This window comes from Dioszegia hungarica (genome assembly GCF_025882075.1).
Source record: "Dioszegia hungarica strain PDD-24b-2 chromosome Unknown MKK02contig_16, whole genome shotgun sequence".
Classification (NCBI taxonomy): domain Eukaryota; kingdom Fungi; phylum Basidiomycota; class Tremellomycetes; order Tremellales; family Bulleribasidiaceae; genus Dioszegia; species Dioszegia hungarica.
This window is the reverse complement of record NW_026515773.1, coordinates 446832-466980: the sequence shown is the minus strand read 5'-3', so window position 1 is coordinate 466980 and position 20149 is coordinate 446832. Positions and strand designations below refer to the sequence as shown.

Here is a 20149-nt window from a genome sequence, read left to right as displayed (position 1 = left end):
TCGAGCTGGCGTAAAATCCTCGGGATCTCAATACCTGGATCCCAAATCTTGAATCTACAACTAGTATGCTCTGAGTAGACCACATGTAGCCATAGATGCCTTTGCCACAGATGACCTTAGAAGACCTTGAACACTGAAAGAAGCGGGACGGGAGTCGCACGGGTCTGCTCATCAAGGCAAATTCAGGGAAGTTTGCTGTCGGACGCGCTGCCGTTCTAGATTTCGTGACTTTGCCTATATCTGCATACCTTAACGACCTTACGCCCTTGCTAGACATCCTGCAGAGTAGACAGAGCCCCCACCTAGACGCCTGAGCTACCCAGCGTAGCTCGCCAACCCGGCAAAATTTCCGTCTCCTGTAAGCCTTCGCCCAGTCTTTCGCTAATCCCAGCCCAATCCATCTTCCCCAGCAAGGGGTTCAACGAATCCCGTCGACGCCATCCCCGACCCACCACCCCTCGTCCCACCTCCCCCAGCATGGCTCCTCCGCCTTCGGGCGGGCTCCCTATTCGGCACTCGGCGCAGCGCGTCGTCGTCCGCCTCGCCTTGGTCGTTATCGGCTTTCTCCTCTTTCGATCCTTTTTCTTCCCCTCCCACACCGACTCTGAGGAGATCATCTCGCATGGTGTTCTCGAGCGCGTCCTCCTCACCGACAAGTACCTCGATACGGCGAAGTACCCTTTCCTGCAGGCGCGGATAGGAAGGGATGAGCGGCCAGACCTGTTTGACGACGAGGTCGGGGATGGGATCATGGACTTTTGGACGCGCTTCCAAAAGCCCTTCATTACCGGGAGGGATACGGCGCACCTGGACACGCAGGTGATGCGGACGGTGGTCGATGATCTGCTGCAATTCAACGGGTGGGTAGCGGCGGCATGCCCCACGTTGATCCGGCCGTTTGGTCAAAACAGCCGGGACGACAAGTATGAGGATTTGGCGGCGCAGGACAATCTCTATTATATCGCTATCACCATCCACTCTGCGGATCACTTCCTCGTCGATCAACTTGCCATCATCATCCAGGTCGCTCGGCGGCTGGGGACGCGGAACCTCTTTGTCTCCATGCTCGATATGGACTCGGCGGATGCTACTCCTACCCTGGCGGATCTATGCGAATCTATCCTCACTATCCTCGGTATCGCCTTCCGTATCCGGCGCGTTCCGCCCATGACGGTCGACCCCTCGGCGTCGTACTATCCCCTCGAGGAGGCGTATGCGCGGAATCTGGCGCTGGAGCCGCTGCATGAGCTTTGGAAGAAGCGGAGCATCAAGTTCCACCGGGTGATTTGGTTGAAGGGGTTCACTTGCCCCAACGACGTGCTGGAGAGTCTGCGGGTGAGCGAGGTGAACGGGGCGGCGTTGGTTTGTGGGATGGATTGGGCAGAGCACAATGGATTCTTCATCTTCTCCGATCGGTAAGTCAACGCAAGGCTGGGCTGATAATAGATGGCGTACCCGTGATATCGAAGGCAACCTCTTCCGGCAGGCCAAGTCCAACTCCAAACCCGAAGCTGGACCGCCCAGAGATACTGCCGGGACGGAGCGGTACAAGGGCCACCTGCCATTCCAGGTGTTCTGCTGCGAATCCGGTACGCACGTCGTCGATCCGGAACAATCCTACTATCGCGATATCGCCTACCGCGCATCCCCACTCTCCCACAACCTCTCTACCACTCAGGAACAGCCCGACTGGGACCCCGAAACCCAGTGCATGGACTCGACGCAGATGTGGTTCTGCCGCGATCTGTGGTCGGATGCGGCGAATGGCGGTCTGAAGGATGGGAAGCGGGCGGGGCATGTCAAGTTGACGGGCGGGCACAAGCGGGGGCTGGACAATGCCCCGAGGAAGAGGGAATTGGGTGTGGTGGAGAAAGCGTATGACCCAGAGCCAAAGGTCAAGATTGAAGAGACGGAGGCGGGTCCCAAGGCGGTCGCTCAGGAAGAAGCGGGAGTTCAGAAGCGGCAGATGGGCGGGAAAAACCAAGAACCCACAACGGCGGATGATGAGCAAGGGACAGATGTCGATGCGATCGACGAGGAGATACAGGAAGCGCCCGCACCCCTCGACGCCCTCCCCGCTTCGGCCTACCTCGTCCCCAATTCCGCCTACACTCCCGCTCGGATCCTCGTCAACCCCCGCTGCGTCACCACATACGGCGGTGTATCCCACACCCAACTGGCGCTGGATCTGTTTGGGAATAGGGACGAGCCGCAACATACCGGCGGAAACTACGTGCTGGATGACTGGGCGGGACCGCCAGATAGCTTTGTGTGTCAGGAGATGCGGACGACGGGAGGAAGGACGGCGGCAAAGTCGCAGCGGAGAGTTGGGTTCTTGTTGCAGAATGAGGTGAGCTAGTTCGAGAATATGAAGGGACGATCAGCTGACGATCAGGTTGAACCTTAGGGTAGATAGCTTGGGCATCTATAGAAACGATATATCAATACAGCATGTGTCTTATGGGTCGAGATCTTGGCTTTTCTCTGAGCTGTAGCCGACCCGATCATGATCGACTTATGGCTTCACACGTTTGTTCATTCTGCTTGTCTACTGCACCTTCACTCCCTATCCCCTCCACTAGACGGGAGGCACGCCAACCTTCAACCCTGCCTTGCCGACGTAGAAAGCCACCCTCCCGGAAAGGTGCTCGGCGCCCTTCTTGGGGGTAGGGTAGAACCTGAAAAATCAGCCCTTGCTGTTCTAAATGACATGTATGGACAAGGCTCGACCTACCATGCGATATCCTTGATCTCCTTGCCGTCCTCGCCCTTGTAGTTGAAATAGCTGGCCTCGCCTGATGTGTCAGCTCAGTCCTGTTCATGCTGACCAAAAACCCAGGAATGCGGTAGCTGCACATACCTTTCCAGCCGCATGTAGTGTGAGTTCCAGACTCGGAGTACCGTCCCCGATCGATCAAGGCCGACTCCTTGAAGTACCAGCTACGATCATCAGCTGTCTGTCTCGACGCTTCCGAAGCGCTGCCAACTCACTTGCCCTCGACCTTCTCCAGGTCGCTCGTCATTGCCTGCGCGAGCACCTTGTCGCCCATCAGGATAGCGGTCATATTGTCTGCGCTCATTTTGATTGGGTTGTACGGATGTGGGTGTGGTAGAGGTGGAGTCTATAATGTGGGATTGTTGAACGGAGGTCGAGAAGTCCAGGATGATCGCAGCTGGCGCGATCGTGAAGCTGGCTGATTGCGTCATCGCTGTTTCACTTTCAGCCTTTCCATCTTGTCCAGGTGCAGATCTGTCCCACCTCCCGGCATCTCGACCCTACGACAAGTACTCCCCGCCAGCCTTATCCCTAGCGGACCATACACGGAATGCATAATCTACACTTGATAAGGAGAATCGCTAACCCCTTGATTCCAGCGCCTGCGTGATTTGGATTGCCTTCCTTCAGACCCCATCTATGATATCTAAGGTCTATGTGAAAAGCCGTCTTGTTTGCGCCCGCGCCAAAAGCCGTTAAAAGGTCGTATTTGCTTCTCCGCTTGGAAGTGTCCAAAGTCGGGATAGGGCGGTTGTGGGTAATTACTATAATGACGACGTCAACGTGGGTGCGGTGGAGAGGGGTAGGGGAGGGGGATAGACCGAGGTCGAGGCTCGATTTGAGCTGTCTCTTGTCGAGATGGAGAGAGAAAGCCCGAAAAGCCCAAAAGTGTTGTAGTCTAGGGTGAGGTCGTTAAACGTCGTCGTGAAGGTCGTGGCCGCCGAATTTGGATGTTCCGGGTGTATAGATTGTGCTGGGTATCGATGGGAATGGGGATAAAGGTACAGGGCGATGTAAGAGGCGAGACCGAGGAGAGAGGGGCGGCCGAGACGAGGCGGTTAGGAGGTACGACTCGACCGAGTGGGCATTTACCACCAGCTCGAGCCGCCGCCCGAGGCAGCAGGGAAGCCGCCACCACCGCCGCCGTAACCTCCACCATAGCCACCACCGCCCGACCGGGGCGCGCCAAAGCCGCCACCACCGCTGCTACGAGTGTCGCGACCCGCACCAGAGCGTCCGCCACCACCGCCACGTCCTCCACCCCGGCCCCTCGAGCCGTACGACGATCCGCCGCCAAAGCTGCGCTCCGACGCGATGGACGGGAGGAACGCCGGGATCTCCTGGTGAGACTCGGTAAGAAGCTCAATGAGGTCCTTGGCGAGACCGATGTTGTTTCTGCTTATCAGCTGAGCCTATACTTTCACAAGCTAAATACTCACCGGTTGAAGAACGCAGTCGAGTTACCAGTGTTACCCGCTCGACCGGTACGACCGATTCGGTGGGTGTACTCTGCGACGTCCGAGGGGAGATCGTACAGAATGACGTGGGTGACGTTGGGGATATCGAGACCTCGCGCAGCGACGGCGGTAGCGACGAGGATGGGAGCGCGACCAGTCTTGAACGCGTGGAGAGCAGCCTCTCGCTCGCGCTGGGTCCGGTCGCCGTGGATGGAAGTGGCGGGATGACGCTGAGCACAGAGGAAGTCGCAGAGCGAGTCGGCCATGCGCTTTGTCTCGACGAAAACAAGGATCAACCCGCCCGACTGCTCCGCGAGAAGCAGATCCAAGAGCAGGGACCGCTTGTCCTGGTCGTCGACATACTCGATGCGCTGAGTAATGTTCTCCGAGGTGGAACCGACCCGACCGACCGAGAGGAAGACGTACTCCTTGAGGAAGACCCGGGCGAGACCCTGGATCTCCCTGGGGAAGGTGGCTGAAAACATGAGGGTTTGACGCTCCTGAACGCCCGGCATGTCCTCGCCGTCGACGATCCGCCTGATCTGGGGCTCGAAACCCATGTCCAACATCCGGTCGGCCTCGTCAAGGACGAGGTACTTGATGTTGGCGAGCGAGATCCGGCCGCGCTCGATGAGGTCGACGAGACGACCGGGGGTGGCGGAGAGCAGGTCGCACCCGCGGTCCAGAGCGCGGATCTGCGAGCCGATATCGGCACCACCGTAGACGACGGCGGGCCGAGCCCAGGATCGGTAGGCAAACTTGCGCGCCTCATCGTGGATCTGGCTGACCAGCTCACGAGTAGGAGCAAGGATGAGGGCGGTGGGGTATGCCTTGCGGCTGCGACCGTAGGACCCACCGTGCTCCTGGGGAGAGGCACGCGGTCCAGTGCTGAACATGGAGGAGAGGATGGGGAAGAGGAAACCGCCAGTCTTTCCGGAACCGGTCTGGGCGCAGGCCATCAGGTCTCGGCCCTGGTGGACGATGGGGATAGAGTATTTCTGGACTGGGGTGGGGGTCTTGTACCGCGCCATCTCGATGTTCTCGAGGAGGACAGGGTCGAGGTGGTCCTCGGTGAAGGTGGTGACAGGCTCGGGGACGCCCTCGCCGGTGGCCTCGACGGGGATGTCGGCGTAGCGGTCAAAGTTGATACCAGTAGCCTGAAATCAGCTTTGCTGGCGAGTATGCTCACCTGGTGGACACCATCACCCTCCTCACCAAAGAGCTCGTGCTCCATGCGCTGGTTGCGGGAGCCAGCGACATGCTTGCCGTTCTTCCAGGTACCGTAGCCAGGGGGAGCGCCGTTCGAGCCCATGGTACGGACAACGGGAGGGGGAGGACCCCAGCCGCCATCCTCGGCAGCGCGAGCGGCTTGAGGCGGAGTAGGCGCCGGGGTGGGCAAGTTGCCAAAGCCGTTGGTGTGGGCGGCGGGAGCACGAGCAGCCATAGTCTCGAGCTTGACAGGGGCGGCATCGGGGCGGTTGCGAAGGTGGGGAGGGACGTAGGCAGGGCGAGTGGGGTTGAGCGAGATTCCGCCTGGGGTCAGCTATCTTCGAGATTATAACTTACTCATCTTCTTCTCGATAGCAGCGGTACCGTTGGCACCCTCATGGTTGGCAGCGAGGTGGGCAGTAGTCATAGTTGTTTGAGCAAGGTGGCGAGTGGCGATTTGATCCGTCTAGGATTGTTTCTTGAAGTTGCTTTCTGGTGCTTGTTCAGCAGTAGGGTGCACAGTGCGGGACTGCTGTGTGTGAGTGCGGGGTGTGGGATGATAATCTCTTGATAAGAGGATAGGAGGAGAAAGGAGACTTCGAGCTTTGCTGGGTGAAAAATCTTTTACAGCGGAGAGTTTCAAGGGGAAAAGGGCCCCACTGATGGATGGCAAAGTGAGTCTAGTGAGACGCGTCAGAATGGAACGGGAGATAATAAAAGAATGATTATTTCGCGGAATTCCTCATCAAGTCGCGTTTGAGCTCGGACGCGTCGAGACACATTCAAACTCTGCACAGGCACTCGGACAGCATCAGCAGTACAGCTCAAGCAAGATATCCCACAGTCAGCATGGTGAGTCATGCTGCATCCCCACAGAGGGCTACGCTGATGGGATAGTCCGGAAACGCAGGTAAATCTCGAGCTCGGCCCACCCCTCACCTAGCTCGCCACCCAACTCATCTGAACTGACAACTAGAATACAAAGAGGCTTTCGCACTCTTCGACAAGCGGGGAAACGGGCAGGTACCCCGGGAATCCCTTGGCGCACTGTTGCGGTCACTGGGGCAGAACCCTACTCAGGCCGAGGTGGCTCAGCTGGAGCAGAATGTATCGACAAATTGTGAGTCCGTGCACCGAGGGACACAGTGCAGCTGGAGTGGATGGGACTGCTGGAAGACGGGCGCATCATTCAGCCCTGCTTATGTTTATGCGAAGCGCTGCTGAAGCCCCGCTAACAGACAGTCTCGTATGACCAATTCCTCCAGATCTTGAACCGTCAAGACGGCTGGAAGCCCGCCGGAACAGCAGGCAAGTTGCTTTCAGGTTGATAGACCCTATTCTCTTGTGTCTCGCTGACGATACAGACGAGTTCATCAAAGGCTTCCAGGTCTTCGACAAGGCCGGGAACGGCTTTATTGGCGCCGGAGAGCTGCGATACGTCTTGACGCAGCTGGGGGAGAAGATGACGGATGAGGAGGTCGATGAGCTGTTGAAGGGGTTCCCAGTGCAGTGCGTATGCTCTCATCGTTGAAGGATTCGGGTGCTCGAGGAGGGAGAGATTTGCTGACACCGCAGGGACGGGCAGATCAATTACCACTCTTTCGTCCGCTCTATCTTGGCTCAATAGGCGGAGCGGTGCGAGCCCAGAATGGGCCGGGAGGGCCCTGTAGCAGCGGAGGGAAGGGAGATCCCTGTTGGGCGGGCTGCACTAGTTCAATGTAATGACACTTATGACGACTCGTACCTGAGGCGACTGCTCAGGAGGGTATGGCGCTTACCCCGCTAATGATGATGTACTACCATTTGGCGCATCCGTTCTGACGCACTTATCCTCGCGTTTACGCCTTGTAGGATGCGTATCGCTCTCACGAGTACCATGCTCAAAGGGTCAAGGGGGACTAATATTGTGCGGAGAAGTGAACTGCGCGACCAGAGTGCTCCTCGGCAGGATGGTCTGTACCTTCCAGCGTGATGATGGTCCTCCCGGCGTAAGACGATGTACATACTCCCTGACACGCTCTGCGTCTTCGTCCGCCTTGGGCCGCAATCGCGTTGGCATCAGCTCCGACGAGTATAGCCTCGCCACACGGAAGCAAGCATGCCAATGATGGAAGGCAGCAGATGTGTCGCTTGGGGATCGGCGCATGCCATTTGCACTCAACGTTCTGCCCTAGCCGCCATCACGATGGCACCAGAGCCGACTGACCGGGATCTACCCAAGTAGGCATGCTAGTGATGGACCGGAACACATGCGTTGCTGAGGTGATCTGCACACGCCATCTATATATATGTACTCGCAGCATCCTTCGTAAGCTCGTCAAGCATAAGTCTAGCGGTGCAGATGCAATGGTCGGACCGCCTGTCCAAGGAGGCCGGTACAACCAGGGCGTTGATCCGAGCAGCTGCAGGCCAAGTAGGAGTCTCGTCCAATTGCCAGTAGAGACGGTCCTGCTGCATACTCTCTGCTACTGTTCGTCGATGTTATCTCGCGCCGCGGTCAGCTGATGGTCATGGCGGGCTGTCGTAGACGGCAGGCGCAGGGATCTCTAGACATCGCTGCGCCTCCGCCTGCCACCGGTATTCCGGACACTGGTCAACAGCAGGAGTGGACTCTCGGCTGTCAGCGCTGTCAGCTCGCAGTATCAATAAAAAGCAACCGCTCCTAACTTAGCGTTGGTGAGACCGTCAGCTGCTGTCAGCTGCTGCTGCAGCCCTGGCAGTTGTCCGCATCCAGCCGCATCCGAAGCATACTCCCGCGGAAGACGCTGAACACGGGGGAAGAGAAGCATACGGCAACGGTGATCACTTTGGTAATCCGTCGATCCTTTACGATCGATGGCGTTGATGATTCACGGCAGGATTTTAATCTCCTCGGAACCCGGCTTTGCTGTCTTCACCATGAGACCTTCACGCTCGCAGCGTGCGAAACAGCTGCGGAAGAGTCTTATCGCGGCAATTGACAGCGCGCAAGGCGACCGGCTTCACCTGGACGTACTCGTGCAGTATGGGGTACGCTTGACCGTCTTCACTTAACTCCGCCCCTCGGCCGAACCGCTCAGCCGAGGTCCGGCCGCTCTCGCTTAAGCTTACCGGACTGCGGCTTGTTGGGCCGAGCACTGCTCCGTGAACCATAAAAGTTAATTTGACGGCATGCTGATCAGCTGCGCTTCGGTCGTGATCAGCCGCCAAATCATCTGCCTCTGGCCGGGAAGAAGTCTGGCCATGCCGATCGGAATTGAGGCATCATGACGGTGGCGCCGACGCCTTCTAGGGAATCCGCCGTCCGGAGCATCGCGGGGCATAGGGTTAGCGATTATGGAAGTTAATCTTGCCCAGTGCTGCCCATCGCATGTGCACGATGCTCGATATCGGGTCGATGAAGGCGGGGAAGTCGTGCGGATCCGAGCTGAGGCGCTATACGCTGTTAGCCGCAAAGGCAAAAGTTCTTGGCTTGAGGAGATCTTCAGGGACGCCCAATGCAATAATATCATGCGGCTACATCATCACGCAGTGCTCGACTGGGAAGCTAGCGTTGTTGCATCTTCTTCTCTTTCTTCTAGCACCGAACACCTTACTCCATCATCGCTGAGCAGAGATTCGCAACTGTTGCGTTTCTCCTGCGTCCAACGGTACTGTTCGCGCGAGGTCAGCTCATTCATTCCCGCAGAGATTGGATTCAGGTGAGTGTCTTGATTGAACCATGCTCGGCCCATTCTTATGCTCAGACAATCAGACGTTTCATCTTGTTCCTCGATCTCGCGCACACACCCACACACGCACACACGGGGTCATCACGCCCCCCTTCGTTACTGCTTCTCGGTAATCTTCCGCCGTTACCGACCCTCCTTTGACATCCCTTCCTTTCCGCCCTTCCGCTGTCCCTCCCCTTCGCCCTGCGCCCTGTTCCTGGTTCCTTTGTTCCACGCCGGCGGCAGAAGCCAGGGGAGACCATCAAACAAAGCCTCAACGGACACGGACACGCGGATCACGCGCAACCGCCGAGCTACGCTTGACTCGGACCCATCTCATCTAGACAACCAACGGGGTCCCCTTGCAGAAGCAAAAGCTTAGCTCGGGTCAGCAAGGAGTGTCCCCCCTTTTGCGATCCACTGCGTGTGCTTTAGCGCAATATAACGGCTCACAGCCGATCAAAAGGACCCATACTCGTCGGACAGCTCGAGCGCACCGTCATCCCCCTACGCCCCCTCACTTCTCCATCTCCACCGCCATCTCCTCCGTCGTCCTCATCGGAGACGCCTGCCCGGTCGTCAAGCGGAGTCACGCCGTTCAGGTCCCAGAGGCGTAAAATCGGGCCAGAATAGGGGATGACCCCTCCTTCAACAGCCCATCACGAGCGAGATCAACTCCGGGGTGCTCCATCTCAACAAGGACAAGGACACGAGGAAAAGACTAGGCTGGACTCTCCATCAGCTTCTCATTTATCACAGCCTCACCGCCCACCTCCCATCACATCCCATCCATATAACCCCTACGGCATTCCCCATTCTTCTCCCCTCCCGGCGCTATCTACATCCGTCAGTATGGCGTCCGCGGCTACCCTACCTCCTACCGATATCCTGACTCCCCGCCTGCCCGCTCATCCCATGTCGGGTATGTACCACCCGGCGTCCACATCGCGATCCCCCTCCATGCAATACGACCACAGGCCCTACACCGACTACTCCAAGCCCAGGGAGAATGTGCGGTACGAGCCGTACGCGGACCGTCGCAGAGTCAGCGGGCGGCCCGAGGAGAAGATCACTCTCCCAAGTCTGGCGGGATTGGCGCACGACCCATACGCACCAAGACAAGTCCTTCCGTCCATCCAGCCGTACCAGCCGGCCTGGGGCGCAGAGACACGGCTACCATCGCGCGGTCAAATCCAGCTCCCCTCCCTTCGGTCCATATCGGGCGAATCATCACCCACAACCTCCCGGCCCCCACCTCACAGCTATGGTCCCCCTCGGGACCCCTACCTCCCCCCACCCCTCAGCCCATCGATGACACGGCCGGCCGTCTACTCGCAGCCATCTCCGCTCCCCTCGCAGCAACATCCCCTATCCCAGCAGCCCCTTCGGCCTCACACCTACCCCTATCATCCCCCAGCCCTCCCTCCACCCCCTCCACGCAAAACCCATCCACCGCCACATGACCCTCGCAATCCCTCTCCGCCTGTCCGAGTCAAGCACGAGCCGGACAGCTCCCCGCCACTACGTTCTGCGCCTTTATCGCAAAGGACGGACGAGCGGTACTTTCCAGCCCCGGTGGCGCAGAGCTACTCGCCCACCGGTCCAAGGGTAGATTATGCCGATACCAGGCGGGGTTCGGTGGTCAGCCTAGCAGGAGAAGGCAAGGAGCAGGTCGTTGGTCAGACGCGCCGTCTCGCACATCTCATGTCGGAGCAGAAGCGCAGAGAGTGAGTTGATCCGTCTGGTATTTGGATCTCGCTAATAACAGGTCTATCAATACCGGCTTCCATGCTCTGCGGTCAGCCCTCCCCCTCGCCCTACCTACCGACTCGAAAGCCATCATCCTCCGTAAAGCCCTCGCTCGGATCGAAGAACTCGAGGCTCGGGCGGGTATCGCATCGGCTTCTTCTCATCGTCGTTCCGCTCGGCAGACCTACGAGAGCGAGACCTCGTCCACTGCTACTCGGCCAGACTGGCGGACGGGTGGCGGACTACACCCGCAGCGTATGGACGAGCGGGTCCCATCGGGCACATCACAGTCTTCATCGTCGTCAAGACCGCAAGAGGCGGAGGGGAGGTATAATGACGAGTGGGCAGAGGCTCGTCGTGGGGAATATGAGGAGAGTCCGGGGAGCGAGATGGGAGATGGGGAGTATGATGGGGTGCAGCCAGACGGGGAGGCGAGGGAATGGGCGGATGAGGAGATGCAAGGCAGGGGGGCTTACAGTCAGGAGAGGCGAGGCTCGATCGTCAGGTAGCCGGGAGTGAAATGAGTGAGCTTGTAGTATAGATAGACATGGTTTTTGGCATATGAGATAGTTACGAAGAGCCGACATCACCGCACTACAGTGCTACCCGCCTCTAGCTGAGACCTCTGCACTATTTGAAGATTGAAGCCCTGGAGCTGCCTGGTGCGGGTGTCGATGCCGTAACGTCCGGCCCTGCTTCGACCGAGTCATTTCCAAAGGATCTCGGTTGTTGGCCATATCGAAGTGATTCGCCCGACCTGAACCAGCCCCTCCCCCGCTCGCCTCATATATAAGCCGACCACAGCGGCGGCTTCATGACACCCCTCTCCTCAAGATATAGTTCCCATGTCCGCCCCTCGAATCCCCGCTAAGCGCCCCGCTGGGTCAACGCCGAAGCTCCCCAACTCCCCCTCGGTAGCGCTCACGCCAAAGTCCTATCCTGCGCCGGGACGAACACCCACCTCTCAAGCTGGCACATCGCCCGAGCGCTCAGCCAAGCGCGCGCGCCTTAGTCAAGGGAGCGGGCAAGGCGAAATCCAGAATGGCGGACTCGTACCTCCCTCGCTGGCGCAAGTCGGTCGAGGAGTCAGTACAAGGGGAGGCGTAGCGTGGGTACAGGAGAAGGTCGCTGAGCTTGGGAGCATGTACAAGGTGACTCTTCGAGTTTTGCAGAGGGTAACAGCTCATGTTCAGGAATGCCTCGTGGCGGCTACCCTCCTGCTCCAGTACAGGACGTACTCGCGTGACTTGTGGGTCGGCCCCCTTGACAGCAATTCTGTGGCTGATATAATAGTGGGATAGGCACAAAGCGTACACCGGTACATCTGTCACAAAGGCTCGAGCTCGCTTGGACTCAATACGAATCCTTGCGGTCACATATCGAGTCATATCTCGTCAGTCCATCCCTTGTTCGCTTCATACAACGGCAGCTGATCTCCAGCTGCAATGCGCTCAAGCAGCCACTCCTAACTCCACCGCCAAGCCACTCCCTACACCGTCCTCACTCGTACCCGGTCTCCCACCTCTCCCATCTATCCCCTCGATCCCTCTTACCGCTCTCACCCTCCTCCAGGCCGACCCGCACCCAGGCCGTCTAGGCCGCGTATCGCTCGATAAACTCCTCGCTGCGGACCCTGCCAAGGGTCTCGTCGGGTACACGTCAGGCGAGGTGGTCTTTCCCGGTGTACCATCGGACGTTGCCATGCCGGTCGAGGAGATTCGGGTCGCAGAGCAGCCCAACCCGGAGCCAGTCGCTATGTCTATATCCCTACCCGGGGTGGATTATAGCGCTCAAGCGGGTATGGGCGGAGATGACGGGATGGACCTGACTGGCATGGGCATCGAGGAGCTATCAGCGCTCATCAACGGGGATGCGCTCATGTCCGGTCTAAGCAGTGGGATGGGTCAGCAGGGGCAAGGGGCGGAAGCGGCGGGCATGCTGGACGACCTGAACCGGTTCGCTCAGAGCCAGGCACCAGTGCCGCTTCCACTACCGGTACAAGCCCAGCCTGTCCAGCAGCAGGCCGTACAGAACATGAGCGGGTCTGCTCCAGGACTGCCAAACCGGGAAGCGGCCAACGCTTTGCTCGCCGAGATGCAGCAAAACCAGGCGCCAGCACGACAAGTCCAACAACCACCGGCTGTCGCTCCAGCTCCAATCTCATCCTCTCAGCCTCTGCAGCAAGCCCAACAACCTTACCCTCCCGCTCCCCCTCCGGTGCAAAGCTTAGACTTTGCCTTTCCCACCATGGACACCGCGGACAGCTTGGACCCCCTGGACGGGCTGGGCGATATCGACTTCAACGAGCTTGCTGGGATGTTCACCAACGCCAGCGGGCGGACCACACGGCAAGCCAGTCCCGATGCTGCATCCCAGCCACTCGCGCCTATCACGCAGTCGGACCTGTCGGTCGCTCAACTTCCCGTCAATCCGGCTCAACAACAGCCAGACCAGCTCGGTCTGGACATGTCAAGCCTATACCCCGTCCAAGATAGCGCGCGGATGCGGGCGGCGGACTTTGATGGGACATTAGGCGGGATCGATCTGAATGATTTCAATTTTGGTGGGGATGGCGAGGGGAGTCTGCCAGGTGTGGATGGAGATGAGTTTGAGAGCATGTTTGCCGAGTTCAAGTAGGGGCTTGAGGAAGAGGGGGCGGATATGTGTCCTGTTACATTTCATAGGCAGATCATTAATTAGCGGTATATTTCACGGTCTTGACGGTTATCAGTTGTAGGTCTGCATAAGCTTGGATGCTCATGTGGCACTGTGGTCCGGAGGAGATGTCCTGCATGGGACTTTTACACATATACAACATGACGGTTCTACTTGCTCCCGCTTACCCCAGCTCCGGTAATCATCCGAGCAGTTGCAACCCCCTGCCACAATCATCCCACGCCATCACGCTCGGATCATCGTCCCCCTCCGCCTCATACTTGAGCTCTTTGGATCCCCTGCACAACCCGCACTTGCGATCCAGGCTTGGCTTTTGTGAGAATTCTGAAAAGTGGTTTCGAGCCATGTTGAGATTGTACTGCAGCATTGCCGTTTCTGCTTTGGTCAGCTCGATCCACCTAAACATTTCGGCAGTACAGGGAACCGACCTATTCTGGAGTCGTTGGAGACGACGAGGACGAAGGAGTTGCGAGTCATCGGCTCGACAATCACGCTACACTGGTCAAAGGTGCTCTCAAAGCCTAGCCATTGCTCGCCTGTTCGCCTGCTATATCAGCTTTCAATCAAACGGCTTTACCACCTCCTAAGCTCACTGGCAAGTCTTCCTGAAACCCTTGACGATCTCGCTGATCTTCTCAAAGCGCTGCCTGTCCAGCTTGCCTATTCCCGACTCCGTCTCCGCTACGTCCAGCTCGGACGGGTCCGTATCCAGCGGCGTTCCAGATTTGGCTATTACCAAGAAGGTCTCGGTCTCGAAGACGACGACCTCGGCGGCGAGGCAGAGATCCCGCAGGAATGTGAGGTGGGAGGTGATCAGGCCGATATTTGGAATGAGCGTGTGCACTATGGATGACCAAGCCTCTCTTGTCAGCTTCTGAGCTCGAAAGACCGTCCTCTTCTTTATGCGCCCAACAACCTACCTTGTACAGGCTCTCATCCCATATACTGGTCGCAAAGCACCGTATACTCCCTCCCTCTTCTCCTTCAGGTATCTTCTTCCCGCTCTTCTCTGCCTTTTCTTTCCGCTCCCTCCGTATTCTTTCCTCCACAGCGATAACGTCCGCCTTGCGCTCCTCATACTTCTTTCTCGCCGGATCCTCCTTGTCCGCCAGATCCATCTTGTTGATGAGCACCCAAACTCCCGCATCGCCGCTATTTTCCCGAAGGGCAGTCAGGATCTCGTCAAAGTATTTCAGGTCGGCTTCCCATTCGGTGGACGTGATGTCAAAGACGTAGATCAGGACGGCGACGTTGGCAAAGATGGTGCTTTGTTGGGCGGTGAGGTAGTTGTCGACAAAGGCATTCTGGCCGCCGCAGTCCCAAAGATTCTACGGATCAGCTGAAGTTACTCTCCGCTCATTGAAGGTAGAGTCGATAGCTGAGCTTACCAAGACCAGAGAGCCGAGGAAGCGGACCGTGGACTGGTCGACATCAATAGTGGCGCCCAGTCTCCGAGTATCCTTTGCGCTGTAATTCGAGCTATATCATGAGCTTTGGAGTCCACCTGGAGCTTGCAGGGAGAGCAGCTCACAATATAACAGAGCGCATAGACGTCTTGCCGCTTCCTTAGACAGTCAGCTTGTATAGCGAGCATTGACTCGCGACCCAGCTAACCTGATTTCCCCATCAATAGGAGCTATCGAGGTCAGTAGCCGCTCTCTCCTCCGTTCAGTAAACGGTCAGCTCACCTTGCTCCGTCTGGCTGCTGCTGACATTGCGTTCAGCTGCTTTTGTATGACGCAGTATACAGGCTGATGATGTGTTGAGCAGAAAGAAGTTGGAACTCTGGCTAGCGGAGCGGACCAGCGGAGGTCGTATTTGCTTGGTTCCGGGGGCGACTCGATCGATGACATCAGCAGCTGAGCAGATCCGATCAGAGCAGAGCAGACGCGAAGGATATCGTCTACGCGACTTGCATCTCCACCTCTGCCTTCACTGACATCACCTCACTCACCCCGCTCAAATATGGCCCCCTCAAAGTCTCCACGTACGCCACGAGCGTCTCGCGGCAGCGCCCCAGCTGCAGGCTCTTCCAATCGACCATCGCGCAAGTCGACTTCTGCTGCTGGATCTCCGCTCACGCCGGTCAAAACGCCCGACACCCTCAAGGGCAAGTCTTCGCCCTACTTCAAGGGCAGGGCTACCGCTTCGCCTTCGAAAGGACGAGTCTCCGCCAAGGTGCAGGCAAATGGGAATGGCAAGGCCGCCGCCAAGAGGGGCAAGGCGAAGAAGGATCCGGCGGACGTCACTGGTTTGACTTCCACGGAGGAAGAGGACTCGTCCGATTCGGACGCTGCGTCAGAGGATGACTTTGCTCCATCCTCAGCGGGAGGAAACGCCGGAGGGGAGGAGGACGAGGACGAAGACATGGATGAGGACGAAGAGGACGAGGATGAATCGGATGTTGACTCGGATGATCTTGACGGGGGAGGAAGCAAGTCCAAGCGGAAGCGAGGAACACCAAAGAAGGGGTCTGCGACGAAAAAGGTCAAGGTGGAGTCTGGCAAGAAGGGGAAAGTAGCTGGAAAGACCAGAGTGGACGGGTTCGAGGATGATGAGGAGGACGATATGGAGGTTGAGCTTGAAGAGGGGCAAGAAGTTGCAGGGAGGATATACCCAGCGCCAAAGACTGGTCAGGGTAAGCTCAGTGCCGCCCGGAGTAGAGACAGCCAGGCTGACAAAGTAGTACCACCTGGACGAATATCGCAAAACACCCTCAACTTCCTGAAGAACATGCAGATACCAGAGCGCAACGACCGGGACTGGTTCAGGTCACATGAGCCAGCGTTTCGGCAAGCGGAGAAGGTTAGCTCACATCATCAAGGCACCTGGCCACTCCGCTGACAGCTTACAGGAATGGCAGGCATTCGTCGGGCTTGTACAGCTCAAGATGCACGAGGCGGACAGTCAGGTCCCAATATTGCCACCAAAAGACCTCATCGTAAGCTATCCACAGCAGCTTGTTTCCATCACTGACAGCCAGCACCGAATTTACCGTGACGTCCGCTTCTCATCCGACAAAACACCGTACAAGCGCTCCTTCTCCCTCTCGACCTCCCGCTCCGGCCGTAAAGGCGTCTTTGCGGGCTACCACCTCTCCCTGTGTCCCAACGACAAGTCAATACTCGCCGCGGGTGTCTGGTGTCCCGCCAAAACCGAGATGCAGACGATCCGGCATCATCTCTTGAACACGCCTGAACGGTTCCGGGACGTGATTGGAAGTGAGGCGTTTGTGGACATGTTTGGTCCAGCCAGTCCGGGTAAGAAGGGGGAGAGGCGGAATGTGTTTGGGCATGAGGATGCGCTCAAAGTCGCACCGAAGGGAGTGGATAAGGGACACAAGGATATCGATCTGTTGAAGCTGCGGAGTGTGGCGGTCGTCAAGCAGTGAGCTTTGATTGCATGGGTTTTTGGTCGAAGCTAACCATAAAGCTTCACTGATGAAGAGGTCCTCGACCTAGATTTCCAAGAAACAGTCAAGAACGTCGTCAATGTCATGACTCCCTTTGTGCACCTGTGAGCTTTCGGTTGCGCTCAGAGATATCACACATACTGATCGCGTAGTCTTAACGACTTCATCTCCCTACCACCATAGGCCACGCTCGGGGACTCCGCTGTGTCCACCGCTTGTACCATGCTTCTCTTGCGCCTTCTAACTATTTAATAACATCATGCAACATGCCAGCAAACGCGATCATAGATGCTATGTGTAATGTCTGGTGATATGTCTCTATGCGCAGAGAACATGCTATCCCCGTCTGGCGCCGCCTGAACCTCTCCACGCCTGCTCCTCCTCGCTCGGCCGCGGGTTGGCCTCGTCCACGAGCCGCGTCGTCCGCCTCGGCAAAAGCCCCTCCTCGTCCTCATCCCCGTCCTCCGCTTCCATCGCATTCTGTGCTCGAGGAGCGAGCGGTAGGTGACTATGTCTGTGTCGGAACGAGGCTGTCTACGTTAGCTACTATTTCCACTGGCGTCGAGTCGAGAGTAAGCTTACGGTAGTATGACCGGTATGAGACCCAGGCGATGAACATCCCCAGCAGCGACCCAACGAGCACATCCTGCCAGTGATGCCTGTTATCTTCGGTCCGGGAAATGGCGACCATGATACCGCCGAGGAGAGGGGACATTGCCCACCATGCGCGGGTCTGCAAGTCAGCGGCCATGTACTTCCGCGCAGACACTCTTACTCACGCGGTGCCCGCGCTTGTCCCAGAGGTGCATCTTGCCGGCGAGGTAGCAAGCGAGGAAGCCGAGTCCAGCGAATGATACTACGAGTTGTAAGTCATTGAGCCTTCGCGAGCAAAGAGACATTACAACGTACGGGATGAATGACCACTTGGGAAGCTCTGGTCGTTGTCAGCTAGGCTTTCCAAGCTCTGGGGAAATGATAAGCTGACCTTGAAGCCGTCATCCAAGAGAAGGGTATTTTGAGTAGTGCAGATCTTGTATGTCGATAGGCCGAACATTGCATGATCGACCGCTCCGGCACGAGGCATGCAGCGTGCGATCAGATCTGGTCTAGGTCGTCCCACGCTCATCTTCGGGTATCAGCTGGTGAACCTCTTTGATGGGCTGTAAAAGGTTGGCCAGCTAGCGGATCTGACCAGCCGTCTAGGCGAAACGCACCTTGATGAGCTGAGTCACAACACCGGTCATAGTGTAGCTCATAAAGAGACCGATGAAGGCATTGTGAATGTCCCATTTTGAGCGAGCTACGAGGGTCGAGATGGGGAGGAGGATGAGAGCTGGGATACCGACCGAGATCGCTGCAAGCATACTGAGATATCAGCCCCGTAATGTCCATAAACGGTATGTGAGCAGACTGACTAGGGAGGCACGCGCTCGTGCACGGCGAAAGTGTGTTGTATGGAGATATCTGTCAATGAGAACTCCCTCTTGTGGCCGGGCGAGCGATTTAGCAAAGCCAGCGAACCCCTACAAGTCAGCTCGACAGGCCCTGGGTGCGACGATAACAGATGACTAGCTCACCACAGGAAAGCCGCCAGCGCCCAGTCCGCCAGATAACTCCTCACGGCGTGCTTGAATGAGAACGCCAGCACGCCTCGATTCAGATCATCCTCCTCAGGCTGGAGAAAGCGAGACGAGTTGCGACCGCCAAGCTTGGGCCGACCGCCGGTGGAGAGGGCATTGGGCGATCCTTCCCGGTCCCGGTGCTGATTGTCCTCTGGGAAGAGGTTGTCGTCGCTGCTGTTAGAGGGGAAACAGAAGCGGACTGTGTCCGTGAAGGATGTCATCCTGCTTGATACTATGCAGGGCGATATGTGAGAGAACGATCGACAAAGAGGGGTAGGGCAGGAATGGGTCGCTAAGGTCGAATTAAGGTCCAGCGACACGTGGTTTAAGCGCAGTGTGGCATGTGGCGGCCGTGCCTGTCCCGGTCAAGCGGCGAGAACAAGGGAGAATGGCAGTCGTGAGGCATCTCAAGACTCTATGTCGCTGAGGAGACTACCATCTCGGGCGTGACAGATATCATACGATACAGTAGCGCCGCGGCGAAGTCCATACGACGACATCAACCGCATGGTCAGCCTGCCGGATCTGGTGCTTAATGTGTGCAGCCTCTCCTCTGCTCCGCGTTGCAAACCATGTGCTCAAAGCGCGAAGACGGATCTTCGCGCTTTGATCTCCTGATGGCTTCACGAATCTTCTCCAGGCTGAGTATCATGGCTGCAAGACAGCAGGTCAACTCCCTAGCGAGATGGCGAAAGTTGAGGAAGTTCAGCTTATCATCGGCGTCTTTTATCGTCTAGACGACGAGGACCTTCGGAACAACAAACCAGAGCCTGACACCCAGTCGAAAGGGATACGGACCGGGTGAACGAGTCCGACACCGGATTGGTTCTGACCTGCGAATGGACCACTGAGCCATAAACAAGGAAGCTTTTGTGGCACATGACCTAGGGGGCGGGAAAGGATTGCTTGGAGCGTTCCACATGTAACTCTGTGAGACCCACTATTGATTCGCCCGGAATGAGAGGTGAGCATCTTATCAAGCCATCGCAATGGGTCTGTCTGTTGGACTCCGACGGCTCAGTCAGGTCCTGGTGAGTAGCTAATCAGAGCTGGACTAGCGGGTGGCAAAAGTTCGATAGGTTGTCTGTGTTCAGTCTGATTCAGCCGTCAGCATCGTAGCTTATAGCCTCCTCCTGCGGCGCTTCCTCCGACCTGATTGACCACATCAGACAGACGGGACTGGAGTATCCTCATTCCTCGGCGACTTCTCTTGCACCCACAACCATATCGCCATCTTATATACCCCGAGAATGCCCCGTTGTTTTTGCTTGTTAAATCCACGTCATACATTCCTTATCGACCCGAGTCGTCGCTGGACTTTTTGAGCCGGCGGGGCTGCATCATCAATCTATCGTTCCGCTCAATACACAACACAACAGGACAGAGCAGACAGCCATACCAGCTGCTTAGAGACAGCTGTAAGGCTCTCATCCAAAGAGGCTAGACACAGACTGGTGCGTGTCGATCACTAGCGAGGTCGATCAGGGCATAGGCGGCTCGAGCGGCAGTTGCAGCGCACCCCGCGGCGCGATGTTTTGATGTCGAGCTTATATCCCAGA

General features: G+C 57.3%; 9 protein-coding genes across 9 annotated transcripts; 5 read left to right on the top strand and 4 right to left on the bottom strand.

Annotated features, from left to right (window-relative positions):
- Window positions 1-477: 477 nt before the first annotated feature.
- MKK02DRAFT_17905 (capsular associated protein) lies at window positions 478-2359 on the top strand (the record flags this gene model as incomplete). The annotated part of the gene is made up of 3 exons (XM_053085859.1): window positions 478-1415; window positions 1447-1919; window positions 1986-2359. 3 exons carry the CDS (start codon window positions 478-480, stop codon window positions 2357-2359), a joined length of 1785 nt encoding a protein of 594 aa, XP_052943388.1.
- Window positions 2360-2578: 219 nt separating this feature from the next.
- MKK02DRAFT_28418 (uncharacterized protein) lies at window positions 2579-3080 on the bottom strand (the record flags this gene model as incomplete). Its single annotated transcript, XM_053087549.1, has 4 exons — window positions 2579-2678; window positions 2735-2795; window positions 2861-2940; window positions 2992-3080. The coding sequence occupies 4 exons, from the start codon at window positions 3078-3080 to the stop codon at window positions 2579-2581; spliced, it is 330 nt and encodes a 109-aa protein (XP_052943387.1).
- A 784-nt stretch (window positions 3081-3864) lies between these two features.
- MKK02DRAFT_38268 (ATP-dependent RNA helicase DED1) lies at window positions 3865-5869 on the bottom strand (the record flags this gene model as incomplete). Its single annotated transcript, XM_053090019.1, has 4 exons — window positions 3865-4171; window positions 4216-5390; window positions 5423-5766; window positions 5800-5869. The coding sequence occupies 4 exons, from the start codon at window positions 5867-5869 to the stop codon at window positions 3865-3867; spliced, it is 1896 nt and encodes a 631-aa protein (XP_052943386.1).
- A 235-nt stretch (window positions 5870-6104) lies between these two features.
- Window positions 6105-7069, top strand: MKK02DRAFT_28416 (uncharacterized protein; the record flags this gene model as incomplete). Its single annotated transcript, XM_053087548.1, has 7 exons — window positions 6105-6116; window positions 6163-6294; window positions 6340-6352; window positions 6419-6562; window positions 6685-6765; window positions 6807-6951; window positions 7018-7069. The coding sequence occupies 7 exons, from the start codon at window positions 6105-6107 to the stop codon at window positions 7067-7069; spliced, it is 579 nt and encodes a 192-aa protein (XP_052943385.1).
- A 2914-nt stretch (window positions 7070-9983) lies between these two features.
- On the top strand, window positions 9984-11389 carry MKK02DRAFT_38266 (uncharacterized protein; the record flags this gene model as incomplete). Its single annotated transcript, XM_053090018.1, has 2 exons — window positions 9984-10858; window positions 10900-11389. The coding sequence occupies 2 exons, from the start codon at window positions 9984-9986 to the stop codon at window positions 11387-11389; spliced, it is 1365 nt and encodes a 454-aa protein (XP_052943384.1).
- A 336-nt stretch (window positions 11390-11725) lies between these two features.
- MKK02DRAFT_38265 (uncharacterized protein) lies at window positions 11726-13517 on the top strand (the record flags this gene model as incomplete). The annotated part of the gene is made up of 4 exons (XM_053090017.1): window positions 11726-12031; window positions 12074-12129; window positions 12174-12273; window positions 12321-13517. 4 exons carry the CDS (start codon window positions 11726-11728, stop codon window positions 13515-13517), a joined length of 1659 nt encoding a protein of 552 aa, XP_052943383.1.
- A 220-nt stretch (window positions 13518-13737) lies between these two features.
- On the bottom strand, window positions 13738-15271 carry MKK02DRAFT_38264 (Gtr1/RagA G protein conserved region-domain-containing protein; the record flags this gene model as incomplete). The annotated part of the gene is made up of 8 exons (XM_053090016.1): window positions 13738-13931; window positions 13985-14100; window positions 14150-14415; window positions 14477-14884; window positions 14945-15035; window positions 15088-15121; window positions 15171-15192; window positions 15245-15271. The coding sequence occupies 8 exons, from the start codon at window positions 15269-15271 to the stop codon at window positions 13738-13740; spliced, it is 1158 nt and encodes a 385-aa protein (XP_052943382.1).
- A 250-nt stretch (window positions 15272-15521) lies between these two features.
- Window positions 15522-17151, top strand: MKK02DRAFT_28411 (uncharacterized protein; the record flags this gene model as incomplete). The annotated part of the gene is made up of 6 exons (XM_053087547.1): window positions 15522-16194; window positions 16243-16361; window positions 16411-16497; window positions 16540-16943; window positions 16989-17072; window positions 17121-17151. 6 exons carry the CDS (start codon window positions 15522-15524, stop codon window positions 17149-17151), a joined length of 1398 nt encoding a protein of 465 aa, XP_052943381.1.
- A 153-nt stretch (window positions 17152-17304) lies between these two features.
- On the bottom strand, window positions 17305-18811 carry MKK02DRAFT_28410 (phospholipid metabolism-related protein; the record flags this gene model as incomplete). Its single annotated transcript, XM_053087546.1, has 8 exons — window positions 17305-17498; window positions 17551-17701; window positions 17748-17824; window positions 17878-17902; window positions 17954-18094; window positions 18183-18333; window positions 18384-18491; window positions 18546-18811. The coding sequence occupies 8 exons, from the start codon at window positions 18809-18811 to the stop codon at window positions 17305-17307; spliced, it is 1113 nt and encodes a 370-aa protein (XP_052943380.1).
- Between the last annotated feature and the right edge of the window lie 1338 nt (window positions 18812-20149).